At 37.5% G+C, this 23151-nt stretch overlaps 1 protein-coding gene across 1 annotated transcript in view; it reads right to left on the reverse strand.

Moving 5' to 3' along the window:
- The window catches only part of ATG5 (autophagy related 5), a 77167-nt gene that overhangs the window by 52478 nt on the left and 1538 nt on the right, over positions 1-23151 (reverse strand). The window contains exons 2-5 of the mRNA XM_072408711.1: positions 20462-20631; positions 15668-15795; positions 9623-9701; positions 7410-7572 (exon numbers count right to left, since the gene is read on the reverse strand). Coding sequence (XP_072264812.1) covers positions 7410-7572; positions 9623-9701; positions 15668-15795; positions 20462-20581 — 490 coding nt within the window. The 5' untranslated portion in view covers positions 20582-20631. The remainder of the gene's footprint in view (positions 1-7409; positions 7573-9622; positions 9702-15667; positions 15796-20461; positions 20632-23151) is intronic.

The raw sequence follows: 23151 nt of genomic DNA on the forward strand, positions 1-23151 counted from the left end.
GGAAAGCGTATAAAAACACTTAAAAACGCTCCCATTGAACTCAAAGAAGGCTTTTAAAGTCTTTTTAAGCTTTTTATGAAAGCTTCCACTGAAAACAATGGGGGCTTTTAAAAACGTTTTCAGCACTTTAGCACCCTTTTTAATAAGGAGACTCCCAGATCTCCATCACCCCACCCTGCGGAGCAGAGCTGTCAGCATAGCAGAGCTCTGCTCCCTGATTGGCTGAAAGGGAAATCCTGATGATGCTTGAGCTGTCATCAGGGTTTCCTATTTCTCAGCCAATCACAGAGCACTAGGGATGAATGGAGAGCCTTTTCCTCATTTGACCCCAAGTGCCCGGGGATCCCTCACTATCAGGAGGAGTCCCATGGCTGTGCTCATGTCATCCTGTCATTAGCATAACCTGTAAAAAAAAAAAAGTTTAGTTACACAAACACACACATTTAATAAAATACTTTAACATTAAAGCCTTGTCCTATTTTTTACACATATTTTACCCCTTTCAGGGAATGAGTAAAGGGTTTTATGTACCCCTGTACTCATTCCCTGAGAGGTATTTATAAAAGTAAACCTTTTATAAATTCTTATGTAAAATCGCGACAAACTGCGTCATAGGCGTTTATAAAAGTTTTTTAGCGTTTTAAAGTTAAGCTTTAAAACGCTTGTAAAAGTGCAAAAAAATGCATACAAATGTGGTAGGAACGTTTATATGCGTTTTTAAAACTGTTTATGTAGACCCAGCCTAAATAATGCAAACAGCAAACAAGCGGAGGATATGTTCTTAAAAAGAAACCAATCTTGAAATGACAGATATAGATCACTTGACCCCTTCAACCCATGCTCACTGCGATGTAAAACGGTCTATCACATTAAAGGCAGAATCACTCCTGACGCTTGATTTCATGCAGCTCCCTGTGGTGACCACCTTGCCAGCCACTCGAGGACCCGCACAACAGCACTGGTTCAAACAGAACCAACGTCTGCACTTTTCACAGCTGGCAGCGGTGAGTAGTATCAGTACTGCTCACTGCAACTCCTATTCATTCCCTATGGGGGGCGGCCACAGGGAGTTTCCACATGTGCTACATGTAGCATCCCTCCATGAGGCAGTGGTAAACACAGCACTACATCACTACCAGTGTAAGTTATATCTAAATAACCAAAACTTAAGTCTTATGAGGAAGACAGGACTAAGTATAATTATTATTTTCCAAAAAAATAAATAAGCATATACTAGGCTCACTAGGTCTTCACATCTACAGGGGAATTTAGTCGAAGTTGTAGGCCAGAAGAATGTAGTATTTTATTGGATAATATTGGAAATTATTTTCATTTATTAGTCCAAAAGCTGTATGAGGGGCACTTTGACATTCAAACATGATCTGACACTAAAGGCCAAGTCCACCCTTTATTGATATTGAGGTCAGAAGATTGGCATGGCCACTTCATATTTTCTTCTGCTGCAGCCAAGACCTGAAAACATTATACCAAAAAAATTGGGTATCTGTACCACAATATAAAATAATAATGCTTCCATCATGGATGCTAAAGGGGTAATTCATGTGAGAATGAATGCATAGGTTACAGATCTTAGGACTAAATCCCAGGCACATGACTAGAACAAACTTGTCACTGGCTAGCAGAATTATATCAGAATACAAAGGCAGAAGGAAAACTTTTACTCAATCTTCCAAATCTCAGTTATTATTTAGACACTGTAAATTTAATACAGGTTGACAATTTAAATTCCGGCCATCGATAATCCGGGTCCTTCAGTTTCCCGGCATATATTTTGGATCGTACTTTCAATACAGGGACTGCATTACACTGTTTGGCCACTAATGTTTTGATGGCGCTGTTCTGCAGAAATAGCCGTCTTGCTTGCTACACTAAATACATGTTAAGACATCCCTGCAGTCCGCTACCTGGAACTGTGCCTGATATCCGCGGATGCTGCGAGAAGAAGGCTGGCCTGTATGTGGAGGTAAATACAACTTTAAAAATTCGGAATTTTCAGGTCCGGAGGTTGCCGGATTTTTGATTGTCAACCTGTACAAAATGCAAGGGAGGTCATTTATGAAATGTGTGCTGATGTAAACATTTCCTCTTGCCACCAAAACAGAATTCTTGTTTCATTCTGACTTTGGCAGCTGGAAGCTGGACAAGAATAACATATCTTGGTAATGCATTTTCATAGATATGTCGGTAAGGTAAAAGGCAGTAGAAAGGGCTTGATGCCAAGGCATGTGCGCACACACACACACACACACACACACACACACACACACTACAGAATCTAAATGCTACAGCACAGAGGTCGGTGATAGTAGCATGCACGCTCTCTCCCCCCTCACTTGCATTACGATGGTTCGTCGTCCATCGTCCATGGATCCTCCAGGATGGTCGTACGGACAATGAACAACGAGCACTGTACACATGCAAGATTCTCGTCCGATAACAGCCCTAAGCAGATTATCGATCAAGAACCATTGCACGTGTGTACCTAGCCTTAGTCTGGCTCAAAACTAAAGACAGAGTGGCTGATTGCTTTTAATGTTAAGTGTCAGTAGCCAATTTACTATTGCTAGATGAAAAAAAAAATTTATAAACAAAATAAAAGGTAATATTGTTTTCATTCTGTAAAATAAAACACCACAAAAGAACCACTTAATATGATTTTGGATAAGAAAGACATTATAGTGGGTGCATTTAAAGTGCACTGTAATGCTGGTTTTCTAAAATATTTCACAAGACAGCAACAGTGGTTAAACAACTATAAAGAAACAAAATAAATGACTAAATGTTTAACATTTTGCCTTGCTGCACCTGGAACTCTACAATCTGTCATAATGCAACAGAAAGATGGAGGTCACTACTCATCTGAGTCACTGCTTATCAGCAAGCAGATGGGAGACGCCAAATGCCATCCTGAGCCCACAAGCTTTCTCCAGCACTCTTCAGCTTCTCGGAACTCTGCAGCTTCCTCATTTGTACACATTTCAGTTAGATATGCAAAGGGTCATAAGGTTATAAGGTGTCATCACCTCTAGGATTTCAACAATAATCAATGCACACACTTCTACCTGAATATTGCCAAAAGTAAAACTCTATTAGCAGCCATGTACACAGTAGTGCAATGGAAAGACTGTTTTACATCAAGCTGTGCATCACCATTTTAAGAAGGAGAAGGTGTGAATTTATAGAAACTCTCTACATTAACTGTCAGTATTGCATCTTCCTCTGAAAGCTTATGTTTAAATGTAAAGTATGCACTAGTATTCAAGCATTGATGTCTATTGTGATAAATGAACATTCAGCGTTGTTTTTTTAATATATTCATATATGTAATGATATAAGTACAATAGTTTTAAAAGTTTAAAAAAATAAAGTTTAATTAAAGTAATAAAAAAATATAGTAATAAAATACTTTATTCATTCAAACAGACATTTGTTATGCCATACTGCGCAGTGGCTGTGCTTTGCAGCTTTATCTTACAAAAAGTCCATATGGTTAGTGCCCTACCTGAAAACAAATCTCCACATGGCCGAACTCTTATTTTACAGTTTCCAATTGATACGGTAGCTGAGTGATTGCAGTACTTTACTAAGGCTATATGTACACACACACACACACACACACACACACACACACACACACACACACAACAGATGATTATAAGAATCCGACATGTGTACAGCACTCGCCCAACATCGTTCGTGGATGACTTATTGCGAACAGCCACTATAGAAGAAAAGGGAGGCGAGAAAAGCAGATTGCCACTCACATGTCCCCCCTACCCCTTCTCTTCCCATACTGGTGCTGTGTGTACAGTGCTCATTCGTCCATCTGTCATTTCCAGCAACAAAAATTTTACGCGTGTACGGAGGCCTTTCTGTAGGCGATAATCTACTTAATATAAAAAAAAGTGTTGCACCTCCAGAAATTTATTAGAAATTAGAAATCACAGTATTTTCAATGACAATGTCTAAATCTGCAGGACGGAGTCATAATAAGTCAGGCATTATCATTCATAACTGACTAGATCAGAAATGACAAACTCCTGTAAATCCTGGTGACTGCGCAGTCCTTGGCTGTGTTCACCAATGCCTCACACAACTTAGCCATTGCTTCATTCTCTTACCTTGTAACAATATTTGTTCAGGATATGGAGGGGAGACAAGGGTAGGGTGAGAGTGTTAGAAAAGAAAGGAAATGCTTGCTCCTGCCAGCAGCAGGCTGATGATATTTCATTAATTCATAATTCAGCTTACCTAAAGTCACTAATGGAGATCAAGGAATATATTCAATGATAGGTAGCAGAGATGTTTTGAAAAATAACCTCTTTCTGTAAATAGTGAAATGTCAGAAAAATAATGATGCACACTTGCAATTTACTAAGAAGTTCAATATTAGGGTTTTCTGGATTTAAAAGCTATAAAGTAAAATACATGAAACAGGGATCTCTGTGAACTGCATTAGTACCTACAAGGGTTAAGATGCAGAACAACCTATGACCAGGAGGTGCAATTCCATCTACCTTGCATCAGATTTCTATTCCACAGGCTTTGGTTATCTTTGGTCTAGTGGGTAAACAAACACTGAGGTTTACGCTTTGGCCTAAACTCCAGTCAAAACTTGATTTGTGTTTTGTATGGTGGAGAAGGACTGGAGGCCAAATTCCATTGCTGTTTGTATTTCCACAAGAAAGATTTCTTGTAACCCTTGTAATGGAGACACTCTTGCACACTTTGACAAAAAGGTATAACCAGAACATTAAGTCATCAGAATTGTCCCTAGTGGAGAAACAGATACAAGTAAAAAATCTGATAAGAATTCTAAGGTTATCAAAAACAGCGCTCGTTATTGTGGTTTATACCCTAAATATTCTTCTAATTTCCATCCCAGGAATTGGTGCTCAAGAAGAGAGGGAAACACTACAGTTACCCATAAAACCTTATAGGTTTTTAACACTCATGTGGTCAAAAACAAAAGAAACTGGTGGAGTTAGGCTTTAAAAAGCCTAATAACTTCAAATAGTAGAACAGCTCTTTCTTCTTCCTCCAAAACCAACAAAGCAAACAAGTTTGGAGTGCATCAGGAAGCTGAAAAAGTCACTCAATTCTCATAACGAGTTTTCTTTATATTTTTTAGTGAAAGTGGGAATCCCCCTAAAACAATAGCAGTCTGATCTTCTCTCAGAACTACATTTAGAATTTAAAGGGAGTATAATGAATACACCATTCCAAAAGACAGAGGTAGTATGTTGTAACTAATGAAAGTAACTTTTAATGTATTGTAATCCTAATAGTTGAGAGATCATTTCTCCTACTGTGCTTCACACTTTTCGCAAAATAATCTGAAATTTTAAAATGAGTGCATGCATGTATCATTGAAAAGCTATGTCTATTGTGGCTTCCTAACAGGTTTCACACTTGCTGGTTTGATCTCTGGAAGCTGCATAAGCTCATCTCTCCTATATTTGCAAGACACAGAGCAAATCACAGCACAAAAGGGCAGTCCTGTAGTGCATTCTGCATTCTCATTTGATTGAGACTTCATAAAAACAAGTTACAAGTGTCCAAAAACAAGAACAGGATGAGTAAGTCAACAAGGATGGTAATAGGGCCAAACATATACGTATGACTCCTGCCAAAAAAATACAAAAATTCTTACAGATTTTGCAAGATGGCATAAATTCAAGCAAAATGTAAAACAAACTTTAAGCATGCTGTGCAAGTGTCAAAATAGTCCTCAAAGCTTTTATTTGTATATGTAACCGTTTGGAAAGTACTAATCACTCCTATACTGGTATATGTACAGTTAGGTCCATAAATATTTGGACAGAGACACCTTTTTCTAATTTTGGTTCTGTACATTGCCACAATTAATTTTAAATGAAACAACTCAGATCCAGTTGAACTGCACTTTCAGCTTTAATTCAGTGGGTTGAACAAAAAGATTGCATAAAAATGTAAGGGACTAAAGCTTTTTTTTTTTTTTTAAACAGTCACTTTATTTCAGGGGCTCAAAAGTAATTGGACAATTGACTCAAAGGCTATTTCATAGGCTGGGCAATTCCTTCATTATGTCATTATCAATTAAGCAGATAAAAGGCCTGGAGTTGATTTGGGGGGGTGCTTGTATGTGAAGGATTTTGCTTTGAACAGACAACATGCGGTCAAAGGAGCTCTCCATGCAGGTGAAACAAGCCATCCCTAAGCTGCAAAAACAGAAAAAACCCATCCAAGAAATTGCTACAATATTAGAAGTGGCAAAATCTACAGTTTGGTACATCATGAGAAAGAAACAAAGCACTGGTGAACTCAGCAAAGCCAAAAGACCTGGACATCAACTGAAGACAACAGTGGTGGAAGATCACAGAATCATTTTCATGGTGAAGAGAAACCCCTTCACGACAGCCAACCAAGTGACAACACTCTCCAGGAAGTAGGCTTATGGATATCCAAGTCTACCATAAAGAGAAGACTGCATGAAAGTAAATACAGAGGGTGCACTGTAAAAAAAGCCAGCACAGTTCTGGAAAACATTCTTTGGACAGATGAAACCAAGATCAACCTTTACCAGAATGATGGCAAGAAAAATGTATGGAGAAGGTGTGGTACAGCTCATGATCCAAAGCATAGCACATCATCTGTAAAACATGGCGGAGGCAGTGTGATGGCTTGGGCGTGCATGGCTGCCAGTGGCACTGGGACACTAGTGTTTATCCATGATGTGACACAGGACAGAAGCAGCTGAATGAATTCTGAGGTGTTATTAAAGAAAAGTAGTGGAATATTCTTGAATGGCCAAGTCAGTCACCTGATCTGAACCCAATTGAGCATGCTTTTCACTTGTTGAAGACTAAACTTCAGACAGAAAGGCCCACAAACAAACAGCAACTGAACGTAAATAAATCAACTGCAGTAAAGACCTGGCAGAGCATTAAAAAGGAGGAAACCCACCATCTGGCGATGTCCATGAGTTCAAGACTACAGGCTGTCATTGCAAGCAAAGGGTTTTCAACCAAGTATTAGAAATTAACATTATATTTTCAGCTTTTTAATTTGTCCAATTACTTTTGAGCCCCTGAAATGAAGTGATTGTGTAAAAAAAAAAAGGCTTCAGTTCCTCACATTTTTATGCAATCTTTTTGTTCAACCCACTGAATTAAAGCTGAAAGTCTGCAGTTAAACTGTATCTGAGTTGTTTCATTTAAATTTAATTGTGGTAATGTACAGAACCAAATTTAGAAAAGTCTAGTTGTCTGTCCAAATATTTATGGACCTAACTGTACATATCGGTATGTTTTGCAGTAGGAACATCCCAACCCATCTACAGACATTATGGTGACATCACCAAGAGAAGAGGACATATTGAGACCAATGAAGATAAGCAAAACACATACCATTCTGTAAACCCATCCAAAGCTGTTTATGGTCCTTTTTCTGCATTTCATTGATAACTTGGCTTTTGTGTTTCAAAGCATCGGCTTCCTTCACAGAAGACATAAAGTGTGCTTCGATCACATCTTTTGATTGGCATCGCAAGAGGTCTTTTGATGGAAAACTCTGTCGTTAAAAACACAATTATTAATACACTTCATAGTGCAAATGCACGGGTAGAACATTTGTTTATGTTTTGTTCAATTAAAAAGGACTAGAAGTGAAATAAAAGTGACAAAGAGAAAGGGAATACAAAATGTAATTAGCAGAAGAAAACTGTTCATTACTATTTTCAATACTGCACTCTTCAGCATTTTTGTAATCTTAGCAATATCAGCTAGAAAAACGTAATGCAAAATTGCAATTAGCCAGGGAAGCAATCTTTTGCTGCCATTATATTTTCCAATTAATACGTTCTTATTGAATTTATTTTTTTAAGCAGAACTCCAGCCAAGACAGACAAGATAAAGATATAAACCCCAACAGCTAATTGGCACAGTTTAACAAGCAACAGCACAGGGATAACCTAACACTATACTTTCGTCTATCAAAATGCTTTTTTGTTGGTTTTTCAGTACATCAGCTTATTGGCTACTTGTGCTAAAACCTCTACTCAAATCCTGTTTAATAAAATACTCACCCATCTCTACTGTATAGGAAATGCAAGAGGCTGATACCAAGTGAAATTGAGGTACTTACACTTTGTATTTAATAAAACATTTTTTCTATGGTTTGTCGCAGTAAGTAGGAATTGATTTGCAAGGATCATCAGGGGAGCATTTTATTTGGCAGGTACTAGTGTTACATGCAAAGGGACATGTTGGCCATATATAATATAAAAAAAGACTTTAAGCATACATTTAGATATAAGTTATGGGACAAAATACCAACTTGAAAATAGATGCTGCCATTGTGTTTATTGTTACACCTTGCTAAATTAAGATTTTATGTACTGAAGTCATCTGCATTGACAAATGTCCTTGATCTCTACATATCAATGATCAAGATACAGTATTGCATATGAGTACATATGGAAAACTTTCCTCATTGGAAACAATCTTTGATGATCATTTCCAGTGACAGATGAAAGAACGAGCCCATTTTGCTCTATGGAGAAGGGAGGGGGGAGGACGAATGGGTGGCACCCCCCCGTGCTCCTCTTCCTTAATTAGTACAACAATTATTATTAATAATATTAATAATAATAATAAAGCAATCAATCCCAATTCTTGTGCATAGATCCATTGTGAAGGACCTAATAATGACAATGGGCGACCTCTATATACATGTCAGATTCTCGCACTAGACTAGTGTGACTGTTTGTCTTGGGTGATCGTCATCTGACATTTGTATGTAGCTTGAGTTGCATACAGAGGGTGAGGGCGCCCGATTTTTCACTTTCAACTATATGCTACATATTAGGCTCCAGGTCCACATACATAAAGATACATATTTACAGTAGCATCTTTTCACCAGCTGCTAGTTTTGAACTTACTTATTGTGAATATGACAAATACAGATTTAAACATATGCCTGATGGGTATAGCCAACTTTAGACATCTCATTTTAGTTCTTTTATTTAAAAAAAATCATTTTTATGACCAAAAATTACCTTTTATCACTAGAGAAAAAAAGAAGGGAAAAAATAGACAGAACAATATCTATGCACGCAGCATGATGGAACGAGTGACTCAGAACTAGAGCCACAACTCACTATACTGAAAGAAAGGCCAAATTACTGCTAGAATTGAAAAGTACAGTGGTTTTTACCAACCGTTTTGGATGTTATCGAAGTTAGTTAATACAGAGAGCAAAAAACATGTTAAGTCATGCCCTACATGACAGATTCTGAGATGACTACACTATATTAATCTTGAGTTTGTTTTTAACTTATCACTTTCGTCCTTCAGATGCTCCCACACAAAGGCAGTTAGTCAGCAAATTGTGTTTTAATGTGATTCAAATGTAAAAATTTAAAAGAATCTTTTAATAATATTAGCTAGGACAAAACAAGGCTTACAAATTAAAAAAACAAATAAAATACAAAAAAAAAAACATTTGAAGTTAAAAATGTTCTCTTTTAGCCAAATTGATGTTAGGATACAAGTTACAATAAAAAAAGTATTTACAGATAGATGCTACACTATCTATTAATATACAGAACAATGTTACATACCTTAAAGTGGACAGTGATGCACCAAGGTAAAGAAGTGTTTGACGCCTGTAGGTCAAAAAGTAAACCAATTGGGTAATGCCTGAAACAAAACAGCAGCAGTTTAGGTAATATATCTAGTACAAAATATACTAAAGGACCGATAGAAAATATTTGATGAACTCCACTATGAATGGTTTATACATTCATTTAACCTCCCTAGTGGTCCAAATTTCCATGCAAAAATCAGTACAATTTTTTGCATGGAAATTTGTTTTTTCATTGTAGGCTGTAATTCTCACCGATATTTATTACATTTAACAAATTTATTAATAAACTTTAAATACCAAAAATCTGTTTGAGAAAAAAAAAAATATTTAAACATGTAATGCAACTGTACAGTAGCTCATATAATATATATATATATATATATATATATATATATATATATATTTGTACATATTATATGAATATTTCTTGGACTTATTACAGCTATTTTGTATTGAATCCAATACAAAATAATTTGAATTTCCCACCGATCCGCCCGTCCGCAGAGACACACGCACTGACGTCAGATCGTCGCTGCATTCGCTGGCTGGAGATTGAGGAGGAAGGACATGTGCCCAGGACCTGCGGGGAGCAACAGGATGCCCGGGGACAGCAATGGAACAAGGTAAGTGGGTTTTTGTTTTTTTTAGTTAAAAGCTACCGGGAATACCGATTTTTGCCTGGAAAAACCACCCCGAGTCACACTCCGAAATACCACTAGGGGGGTTAAATTTATTTAAAGAGAGAAATGCATACATGTTTACCTGCCAATGGATCAGCAATTCTTTGCAGTCAAATTTTGTGATTTACCATTTCATGTGAAAAGTACTGCCCAGATCCAGAAAGGCCAATACAGTAAAGTATTAGGCATGTATTAAATATACAAAAATGTAACATATCAATATTATTTTGAATCATGTAGGCCAGTTTTGGACAAATGTAAAAAAGAAAAAAAAATTATCGAATTTTATTTTTTTTTAAGATGATTATTTTTCCCATGATTTGACAGGTCGGCGACGAGCTTCGTACTGTCGTGGCGACCTACATCTTCTTCCTTCTTGCGTTCCTTTACCATCTTGAAGAGACATTACCTATCTATTTCTGCATTAATACCCTTCCGGATCAAATATTTTGAAAAGTGCAACTTTAATTCCAATTTAAAACAAATCTCATTTGTTTGTCAATCAGGCTTTCAAAAGAGACCAAGAATGGCACATAAGATCCCAGTGCAAGAGAGATGGGTATGCAAAGAAAGGGTTACAAGGAAGGAAATGTTTCTTAAAATAGGAATCCTTGGTACGTTCCTAAACAAATCTATTTATTTATTAGCAATATAAAAAAAAGTGCCTTACTTGCACCACCACTTATATTTAAAGCTAAACCAGCAAATTATTGGTCTGGCTGAATCCTTGCAAATTTTCATCAAAGGTACGTTTGATGTGAATAACTATTTGGATTCACCCAGTTTAGAATGGAAATTGAAAGACCAAGTGTACCGCTGGGATTATGGTGACAGACTTAAATGGTAGCACAAATCCAAGCCGAGATGAAACTCTAGATCAGGGGTCAGCAAACTTTTTTGGCTACTAGGCCATTTTAGGAGGACAAAAAGACACACTAGGCCGGACTCTCTCTCTCGCTCATAGCTTCACCCCCACCATGAACGCCCCTGAACGGATGCATACGGAGGAGAGGGAACGCCCCTGAAGGGAAATCCCTCTCCTTCGCAATGCATCCAGAGGCGAGGGAATGTCACCTAACACCAGCCACGGTGCATAGGGAAGGGAGGCATAACAAGGAGGCTCAAAAGCAGCAAATTCCCGACCCCTGACGGCCAGGATGAGGCGGGATCGACCAGGGGGGCCTTAGGCCGGAACAGACTACTGGCTAGGCGGTATCTGGCCTAAAGGCCGGAGTTTGCCCATCTCTGCTCTAGATCATCAGATTTATTTCCCAAAGTTGTAAAAAGCACAGTATGTTTTTACAAGCCTATTGGCTTTTTCAAGGTCACTCACATACATAGGGTACCATGAATCCAATTGGGATGTTAGAACACAAGTTATGAAAAAAGCCTGGATAATGTAGGAAATTCTCTTCTACATGGGTAAAGAGACAGAAATAAAATCATGACAATGGTTCTAAGCCTTCCTTACTATACAAGAACAATCGTTTTTTCTGTCTGCATCTTCATTAGAGGGATTTCCCCTCAATTCTTGTTATGTCTGACACCCACTAAACAGACAGGACAGCAGAGATTTTCTTTTATTATAACAGACAAATACAGGAGTAATAAGGAAAAAATACATCAATAAAAATAGGTCATAGGTTCTAAGTTTTTCCTTGGGTTGGGCTCCAATAGGTAAAATGAATTTTATGTGCTTTATAAAAAAAAAATAAAAAAAAATAAACCTTAATTGCAAGCAGGATCACGTCAAACTACAACAGCCATCAACACTTGCAGTAGATTATACTGCACAGAAAAATGTATGTTGTTCCCTATGGAAGACCACCATACAATGCAAAGGGTAATATATATTCATAAATAGAATGATATGTGTGTAAAACTTGCAATCTGCCGAGGGAATGAACAGAGGGAGGGTGGCTACATTCAACATACGCTAGATATTAAGATAGATGATGTAGCCACCTTTATTATAGGCAGTTAAGGAAACAGATTTTTGGGACATTTATATCAGGTGTTCAAAGGCAGCAAATATAAAAGAAGGCAGTGGAATGATCAGTTTTTTGGAGAGTTTTAGTGTTACTTTACATATCAGAACTATGGCTGGTAGAACCTTGGAATCCTTTGCTCAGAGATTAATCCACCAGTACAGAATGAGCCAGAAACTCGTATTCTATTCAAGACTTGTAACATATGCAATGCTTGTCCCAATCATATATAGTTCAGTATTCTCCCCAGAAATTTTTTTTAGGTTGGGTGGGAAGAAGCTGTAGGTGGGTGGCAGCCCCTGTATTGTGACCCAACTTTTCAGTAACCACCCAAAAACAGTAGGGTAGTTACTTAAAAGTGACAGGTGTTGCACCCAACTAAAAGGTGCTGGGGAGAACACTGAAGATGAAATCCGGTTTATAAAATAACCACTGACCTCTAGCTAGACATTTTTTTTTGCAGCCTTTTTACAATTATTCTTCTCCTGTGCATGTAATTGTGGTTTAATCATGCTACTTAATGTGTAAACACATCATAAGGATTAGGGTGATATATGTGCACTTTCAAAGAAACATCAGAGTTAGGCTTTAAATAGTCACAAATGACCCTATATAAAATCTAAATATTTAGTCTTGAATTATTATAAACGTTAAGGCTTACACATATAAAATATATTTTGGCTGACTTTTTAACTTTACTAACCCGTTGAAAGGATTATGCTAGAGTTTAAAATCTTATAGACACAAATGCCCATGCTGACTCCTAAGTGTGTAAAGAACAAGATATTACCCTGTAATAACAATGATTGCGGACAACAAGGTCTCTGTGCTGCATATGGTTACGGCTATGGTTACTTTATCCACATTTTAGATGGGTTGTATAAGAAAGTTTTGCCTGCTTTATCTTGGACAGGAAAACATGTTACATAGAGTTTAACAGTAAAAAGAAAAAAAATTCATCCTTTTCAATGCCCCTAAACTCTGTGGATATAAATGAGTTAAAAGAATTTGGGAAACATTTTAAGCAGCTAATAGGTCAGCAATTTTAAGACCTCAGTGGGGGGTTCTCATCTCTGACTCATAGCCCTAAGTGTTATCCTACTTCAAACAAAGTAAAACTAAACAAATGGATATATAAAACTTTTTCATTGGTTAGAATACATAAATATATAAAAATGGAGGGGTACCTGTTCTTCCATAAGCACCAACATTCTCTGTCTCTCTTTAGGCCACAAAGGCAATTTGAAACAAAAATGTTTTCCCTTTTTAAAGCAAATATTCCTTAGGACCCGCAGAAAAGAGGGTAATAAAAGCAGCGTCCGGAATCAAATGTTTACAGGGACCATTATCTGCTAGATGTTTTTTTTAGCGTACACATTTTTGGAACACAACCTACATTAACATACAATGAATGTAAAGCTTTACCTTTGTGCTATGAAATTAGTCAAAAACATAAGCCTTGTATAAATAATAAGCCTTAACTGTTTATCATATGCATTATCTTACATTTTTTTTAAAGTTCGGATAGAGCTCAACAAAACAATGTTTATTTTTCCAGTCGTAGTCGCATTAAAGTTACTCAATTAAAATTTTACCAGTTTTCCTGTATTAACACTCATTTGGCAAGTATTTTAGAGCCAAATGAGTCACCTAATGCCACAGATGATAAGTATAAACATATAGTTTACTCTTCATGAGTTTATATATTATGTACTTTCTTTTGATACCTTTCTCAGAGCCTGGCTTTTTATATTTTCTTCTGAATTATATTTCACTCTATTGGTGCCACCTAGTGGAGAAAATGTATACACATCTTAAATAAACCACTGTTACTAATCCCTACCACATTGGGAGAAACATATCATGACTGTCTTCATTGTCCTTCTGAAAATGCTGCAAGGCTGTCATGTTGACCTCCTGGCCTATGTTAGGCTACCGACCTTGAGTTTGCTTTAAACTTTAAAGTTTTGCTTGAACCCCAAAAAGAACACCCTTACCTTACCTGGTTCTGGGATTATTAAGCCCCAGACATAAATGACCAGGTGTACACAGCATATCCATCTAAGTAAAAGAGAAATAGGGTATTTTTATTTTACCCATGAGCTACGATCTATATTGTAAGCTAGTCATTACACGTTCCAAGTTTAAAAATGTGGCAGAAGGCAGGTCTTTATAGCAGAAATAGACAGACAACGTCCCTTCTACAATAAGTATTTTTACCTGCCTCAACCCTGCCTATCTGACAAAATTCACTAAACTGTGCATGGGATACCTGGCACATCCTGGTTCCTCTGTGGGCGCCGGGACTGCACAAACTCCTATGCGCCTTTATTCAGACAAAATTTAAACAGTTAAAGATATGCCAGGTGATTTATGCTGAACAATATTAAAAATAACTTTGTTAACACCATCTCCCCTGTGTGCTACATCATGCAGCGTGAACTGGGATTTGTTTCCTAGCGACACAATACAATCCTGTGTAGCACTTTCATGTCCTATTGAGGAAAGGATAACAGACAGAAATGCAAAAAAACTAGAAACTACTTATAATTAGGGATAAACCAATCTGTTCATGAATCAAGCAAGATAAGTAAATTTGGTTTGTGAATCACCAGTTTTTCTATTCCCCTTTACCACATGCATGTGATTTTCCTAATGCAGAATCCTCTAATCTTCTAATATATACCAAATTTACATTTTTAAATGCATCATGAGGAATGTTATTTTCTGGCGAATTATAATTTACAGGAAAGGATGAAATATCCAGAATTTGTCAGATTGGATCAACTCTACTTTCTTGAGCTCCCCCAGTGCTGGAAGTGGCCACTGCTAGACTCCTAGAGATTGTGCTAGTACTGGGGCAGCAAGTCACAAAGGTTTCTTCTCCGAAACGTTTATTAACTGCACAAGTTGGCCAATGGCAGTTTAGATAACAGTTCACATGACAATTCCTTTAACTTGAAAACAGAATCATCATAACGAGAAAGGTTCACCAACCTGTGTATATCATACTTACTGAATTTGAATACTGCAATCAAACTAAATAAAACTTTTTTTTTTTTTTTTTGTTTTGGACTGATCACACTGAGAAACTTTCTTTTAAAACCTATCACCAACATTCACCATGCACACCTTTTCAGAAGAAGGTTCATGATCTGTGATGCACCACTGCCAATTATTTAGGTTCAACAGTTCCTACAAAACACGAGTATTCATTGCATTGTATTCATTGCACAAATATTCATTGCATTTCGCAAACCCCTAGGTTTGTTTCTAAAGTAGGGTTATAGCTTTTGTATCACATATAAGGCAAGTCTGTTGTTCAGGTGAAACAAAATGTAACACACCTACCATTTCAGAGGAATGCCTTCATATTCAAACCAAATCTCTCCTATATCTTCAGTTCTCATAACTTTCTGAAAATGTTTCTTCACCTTATCAGTTACCAGGGTTAGGTAGCTCACACGAGGTAAAAGTAACTGTAAAAAAAGTAATTTTTTTATTTTATAAAAAGGAATGGAAAAATGTATAGCAAAACGATTAAATACTTGAACCTCTTCCAACCTTCTACAGCTCTGACACAGCTGGATTTGAAGTGTTTGAGCCATATTAGGAAGACGGCAGCACGGTGGCTTAGGGGTAGCACACTTGCCGTTGCAGCGCTAGGTCCCTGGTCGAGATTTGAACCAGGACACTATCTGCATGGAGTTTGCAGGTTCTCCCGGTGTCTGCATGGGTTTCCTCCCACATCCCAAAAACATGCAGTGAGGTTACATGGCTTCCCCCCAAAATTGTCCTTAGACTACAATAATGACATACGACTATCGTTGGGACATTAGATTGTGAGGACAGTTAGTGACACGACTATGGACTTTGTACAGCGCTGCATAATATGATGGAGCTATATAAATACTGTGTAATAATAATAACAAAGCTTCTGCGTATGCAGAAACTATTACATCTTAGCACAGCATATGTGGCTCAGTGCATATAAAAAGAAAAGGTCCTGACAGGCAGACAGAGTGATGTATGACAGAAGAGATTAGGATTAAAAATCCTGCCAGTTGGGATTTTTCCTAAGCAATGTTTACTTTAGCAAAAACAAAGCTGGCACTTTGAACGGGTGCTGGCTTTCAATCCTGGCCATCAGTGACCAGTCACATAACCACTATTTTGGCACTGAAACTGATGAATGCGACTTAAATCTTTTAGAAACCAATATTTGCATCATTACTGAATGAGGTGCTACACACTTACTTTGCAAGAAAGAAAATGAGCATATAACACACTATGTGTCTGTATAGCATGCTTACAGTGTAGGTATATTATTGAATATATTTAGATTAAAATACTTCACTTTGTGATACTGACGTTTTTCAAAAGTGATTTCTAAAATTGTGATTGGATAAGTTATGTTGAAGTGCAGTTTGCATTTGTAATTTTTTCATTGTGATGAACAGTGGTGGTAGTTAAAGAGAACTTCTGGGTAATTGATAAGTAGAATGAGCAGGGATACCCCCTTCTGTTTTACTGGTTTAAAAGTCCAATGACTGCAGATTCTGTCCTTAAGACTTCCTGCTTCAGCTTACTGCTGGACAGATTTATAGCGACATACTTTGTCTATTAAAGTATGTAGAGAATTTTCCAACATACAGGAGTGGAGATGGCACACACTGGGGAACTTTTGAAAAAAATCTTTTAAAACAGGTCAGATATATGCAAGGTTATGAGTGCTGCAGTCACATTTCTCCCTATCCCATAAAAAATCTTAAGCAGACAATGACGAGTAAATGTATTGTTTTAAAGGAAATACATCATATTTTCTGTCTCAGCTGAGCCTGCCACAGCTACAGATAGTGTTTTCCCTAATGCTTCTCTACACAGTCCATGTTCTACACTGCACAACTATTTTTTGACACACTTTTTTTCTTTTTTTACAATACTGCGGATGGAAATGTAAACCTAGTTAACACTTGACTCATCCCCATCTACACAAACCTACTAGTCACACAGATAGACATGTTGCAGAAATGTTACGCTACATCAAAGGCATCTACAATAAGACCTGTTCTATTTATAATTTCATACAATAATGCATTAAACATGCCTAATTATCTCTTTCTAAGAAGAAAGGGGAGAATATAGGACAGACTAAACATGGAAGACTCCTGCTTTAAAGTCACTAAACTGCAAATTACTAAAAGACTGAGCACTTTGCTTATGAGTTGACTCTCACGCCTACATTACGCATGACAGAGAAATGTTAATTTAACCCAGCAAGGAAGCTGAATAACGCAAACAGCTATATGTCAGTGCTCCACAGCTTACTGGAGATGAACAGATGTAATTTACTGACAACAGTGCAAGAAATTACTCACTGGTCAGCCCAAAAATTGTTCTCAGAAACTGCTCTGCTTTCTTGTAAACAGATTAAAAAAATAATAAAGGTACATAAATAGCCATTAGACACATGTCCATATAAAGATTTTTCTTTTTAGTCACTAAGCAGGTAAGACAGGTAATGAACTGCATTTGTATGCTTCACAATTTAATGTACGGATTATTTATTTCAAATACTTTTAAAAGGGTAGACCACTTAAAACTAATAAAATGTTTTGTTTTTTAAAGAATTTATTGACCTACCACTGACCTGACTAAAAATCTTTCTAAGGAACCCACATCAATGTTGTGCTATTTGAAAGTAGCTGCATCCCTAGAAAGTCTCCTTGGATTTTAGGCCCCACACGTGGGGTTTCTGATTAAAGCAGACCTATCACTGATAGATTATGTAAACTGCCATTGCTGACCTAATTCTAAAAATACAACTTGCGTGGTTGGTGTTTTGATCTTCAGACCTTGTGAATAACTCATAGAAAATGAGCACACAACTTGTAACCGTTATCTGCATGCTCATATTATTATATGTATGTGTGTGACTGACACTACTGACACCAAGGGTCAGCTTTACATCCAGGAAATTAGCTTACTTCACAATGAGTTCTTTAAGTGAAGATTAAGTTCCATAAATTTCAGTGCCAACTAGTATTGCAACCTAGCTGTTAAATGCCAAATTCCTAAATCTGGCACTTGATATTTGTATGCTAAAGAAGGGTACACTATGGCTGTGGGTGGGTGTAATCTTCAGGGCATGAAGTTGAAGCGTCATGCATGCCTTTGGACATCCAAGGATACACTGGCTAATTTGAAGACAAAATGTCTATGCCAATGTTCTTTCATGACTGTCTTGGGTAATCCATCCAGGATCACTAGAGAATTACCTGCTAATGGGGACTATTGCAGTCTCACAGTGCAGCCTGCTCAAGCCCCCTATGCATAGAATGGTCAGACCGTAGAGCAGTAGCTGATCAATGTGCCATTGTTCACAGGTCTGCAAAAATGCTGCAGTTGTCCTAAGGAGGTTCCACTCCCATTTCTGTTTTTTAAAGGTTTATCTTACTATGAATAGTGAAAAAGGAAACCTGGGTGTAAAGAATGTTAGCCCTGTTTTTCTATCTACCATAGAGTCTCCTCTCTTTTGCAAAGAACTATGGTCTTAAGCTGCGTACACACCTGCAATTTTTCTCGTTGGAAAGGATCTTTCACGATCCTTTCCAACGAGAAAAGACTGCACGATGCATGAACGATGCTGTACATACAGCACCGTTCATGCTCTATGGAGAGGGGAGGGGGAGAGCGACAGAGCGGCACCCTGCTGCGCGCTCTCCCCTTCCCTTTCATAGGATCGGTCGTCGTCCATCGTCCATGGATCCGCCAGGACGGTCGTCGGACGATGGACGACGACCGACTGTACACACGGCAGATTTTCGCCCGATAATTGGCCGATACCGAGAAAAATTTGCCGTGTGTACGCAGCTTTAGTCTGCAAGATATATCATGGGCTATGACTCCTGGGATGATGTAGCCACCCAGAGTTCACCTACTTTACTAAAACAAACTACAAAGTATCAAATCGGTATCCTAGACTGGTGCTTAGTGCTCTACATAAGACAGACATGAGTAGTGTGACACTGTAAGTATGGGCAAAATGCAATTTATAATTTACAGAACTTCCATTTAAAAGCAACTAAAAATAGGCAGCACGGTGACTGAGAGGTTAGCACTCTGACCTTTGCAGTGCTAGGTCCCAGGTTCGAATCTCGGCTAGGACACTATCTGCAGTTTGCAGGTTCTCCCCATGTCTGTGTGGGTTTCCTCTGGGTACTCTGTTTCCTCCCACATCCCAAAAACATGCAGTTAGGTTAACACCCAAAATTGACCTTAGACTAAAGACATATGACTATGGTAGGGACAATATATTGTGAGCCCCTTTGAGGGACAGCTAGTGACATGACTATGGACAGCGCTGCCTAATATGACGGTGCTATATAAATACTGTGTAATAATAATAATAATTAAATACATTCCTAGTACACCTAAACAAAGGTGTGCACAGTTGTATAGTTTTTTTTTTTTTTTTAATAACAGCCACAGCCTAAGTAGAAAATCATGTCCCCTGCCAGCATGCGGTAGAGAATGTCCCTGGTTCTCTGCATGGAAACATTGCATGGGTTTTCCAATCAGGCTGTGCCTGCTTTCTTAACAAAAACGTATAACTTTGCACATCTTTTGTTTTAATGCACTTGCTTGTATTTGGCCAAATTAAACAAAGTATAATTGAGTTTTAATAAAGTGTAGGTGTCTGGCTTGGAATACATTACACAGTAGCTGCAAAGAGGACAGAAAAAAACCACAAAGCAGCATTGAAGCTTTATTTGCAATATATTGAAAATAGGATGCAAGATAATGTATTAGGGGAGTATTTAGTAAAAAAAAAAAAAAAAAAAAAAAAAACACAATCATCATAAATATTTTTGGTAAGTATGCCATTGGAAAAAAAAACTATTCTAGAACTGCAGCAGGTATCCAAATTATACCAATTATTTAGTTTGATTACCACAAAATATTATGGAAGTGAAATAGATGAAATTATCAGTAGTAGTTCTGGTTGACAATCCCCAATTCAAGCAATAGTAACATTAATAAAACTAGGCTGTGTTTTATAACAGGTTTCTAATAAGAACATCTACATTTAGAACACTGCTGCCATGAAGCAATGCAATGTCTATATATCCTGAGATCACTTACATAATAGGGTTCAGCTTCTCGTTCAGTTAGCTCATCCTGATATAATGTGAAGCATGTTGGTATTCGTCCATACCAAACTTTTCTTAGGACATCATTGTCATCTGTCATCCTTCCAGCCATTTGTATCCCACATATAGATCAGGAGGTTTCATTCAAAAGTCTGTGAAGAACTATGACACAAACAACATATGTAAACATTTACATAAAAGAACCATAACTGGGTAGATTAGCAATATCATTAGAATTTAACCGAAAAGTTGAGGCCAATAGCCATATACAGTCATGGCCAAAAATACTGGCACTTTTGCATTTATGTCAGAAAATGCACCACTTCCCTGAGAAAATTGTTGCAATTACAAATGATTTGGTATTGTCATGATTATTGCTTTCGTTGGCACTGGAAGAACACAAAGAAAGCAGAGATAACAATTCTAAGACATTCTAAACAAAATGCCAAAAATGGCCTGGACAAAATTATTGGCACCCTCAACTTGATAGCACACCCTTTGGAAGAAATCACTGATGGTAACTGCTTTCTGTAACAATAAGTGAGTCTTTTACATCCCTTTACTGGAATTTTGGACGACTCTGCCTTTGCCAGGATTTTTTACATGATATATGACACATGATACATAAAATTTGTGTTTGGAAGTGAGGAATGGTAATAGTATGGGTACAATTTGTATGCAGGTCTTTTATGCAAGTAAAACAAGACAAAGAAAAAAGTGCAATTTGCAGTAACTCAATGCAGGCAGAACATTGCTATAACAAAAGGTATGAAAGCTGAAATCCTATCAGAATAAATACAGTAATAGCCAGCTTTACTCTTTAGCACACCTACATGTACAAACAGATTTTGTGACCACACAATTTTCCTTTAAGTAAACCTGTATTTTAATTTTCAGACAGCTCCAGGTATTTAACAGTATGGTTCCTAATGCTCCAAACGAACAATCTCCAACTATGTTCATAGGGTTTTATATCTGGGATATGTTTATTGCCCTAGTGGTTGAACTTGGTGTCTTTTTTCAACCTAACCTACTATGTAAGGGGTTCTAAAACTTTAACTCATCTCAATATTAACTCAACTTTGAACCAAAATTCAATTTAAAAAATGTACAAATCAAGGGTAAAAATAAAAATAATCCCAATGTGAAAAATGTGTAAAAGTTGGGCGAATCCTGTGCAAAAAAGTTTAACAAAATGAACAACACATTGAGCAAGTCGCAATTAAAAGTGTATAGGAGGATGGGATTCATAAGCAGGCATCTGAAAAATCATTAGAACAATGATGTACAGTATAGCCTTTATGGAACTGGACTCCTGAACACTCAGACTGTGAATATGACACAATATTCAGAGTGTATGTCCAGGCTTTTCTGTGGAAGAATGGACTGGGACTAAGACTTAGGAAGAAGCTGGAAGGACGAGACAAAGGGCTGATCTGAATGGCACCCAAATGCTTCTCATCTGTGGAAGTGTAGTGCAGCATAGTGCAATGTGTTGTGCATTTCCACAAATGGCACATACACTTTGTAAATGAACAGACTGCCTAACTACATGCGCTAATCAGCGGTCACTAATGTACTGCAATGAGGGTGCAGCAGACAAAGCATGTCTGTGTTCCATACATCATAGATGAGATCATTAAAGTGATTTGTGACAACAGTCAGGCCATGCACACATACTCAGTGGTCAATACTTGGATGTCTATGGAGGATCTTAGGTCACACATTCATACACAATCATATTTATGGAATATCTTGCATGATGGCAGTGATGACAGTGGGATTGTGGAAGGGAACACTTGGATGTCTGTGGACAATCAAAGAACAAATCATTGTGTGGTGTATGAAGTCAAATCACTCATATACAATATTAAACACTCAGATATCTATGGAGGATCCTATATGAGATGATGGGAATTACAGTCTGACCATTTGGGAACAACTGGATGTCTATAGATAATGTTAGCGAAAATGAAGGTGGTGGGTGTATGAGGAGCACCTGAGAACACACACTGACAATAAATATTGAGCTGTATATGGGGGGTCAGATGAAGAAAGTGATGTGTGAGGACAGGGAGATCATACACACAGCGCTCCACACACGAATGTCTATGGGTGAATGTACAGTTAGGTCCATAAATAACTGAACAGGGACAACTTTTTTCTTATTTTGGTTCTGTACATTACCAACATTTATTTTAAATAAAAAAACTCAGATGCATTTGAACTGCAGACTTGTTGCTTTAATTCAGTGGGTTGAACAGTTTGATTGCATAAAAATGTGAGGAATTGAAGTCTTTTTTTTTTTTTTTTTTTTAACACAATCACTTCATTTCAGGGGTTCAAAAGTAATTGGACAAAAATAAAATGTTGTAAAACCCTTTGCTGGCAATGACAGCCTGTAGTCTTGAACTCATGGACATCACCAGATGCTGGGTTTCGTCTTTTTAATGCTCTGCCAGGCCTTTACTGCAGCGGCTTTCAGTTGCTGTGTGTTTGTGAGCCTTTCTGTCCGAAGTTTAGTTTTCAATAAATGAAATGCATGCTCAATTGGGTTCAGATCAGGTGACTGACTTGGCCATTCAAGAATATTCCACTTCTTTGCTTTAATAACACCTCAGAATTCATTCGGCTGCTTCTGTCCTGTGTTACATCATGGATAAACACTAGTGTCCCAGTGCC

The sequence above is a fragment of the Pyxicephalus adspersus genome, chromosome 4 (genome assembly GCF_032062135.1).
Source record: "Pyxicephalus adspersus chromosome 4, UCB_Pads_2.0, whole genome shotgun sequence".
Taxonomy (NCBI): domain Eukaryota; kingdom Metazoa; phylum Chordata; class Amphibia; order Anura; family Pyxicephalidae; genus Pyxicephalus; species Pyxicephalus adspersus.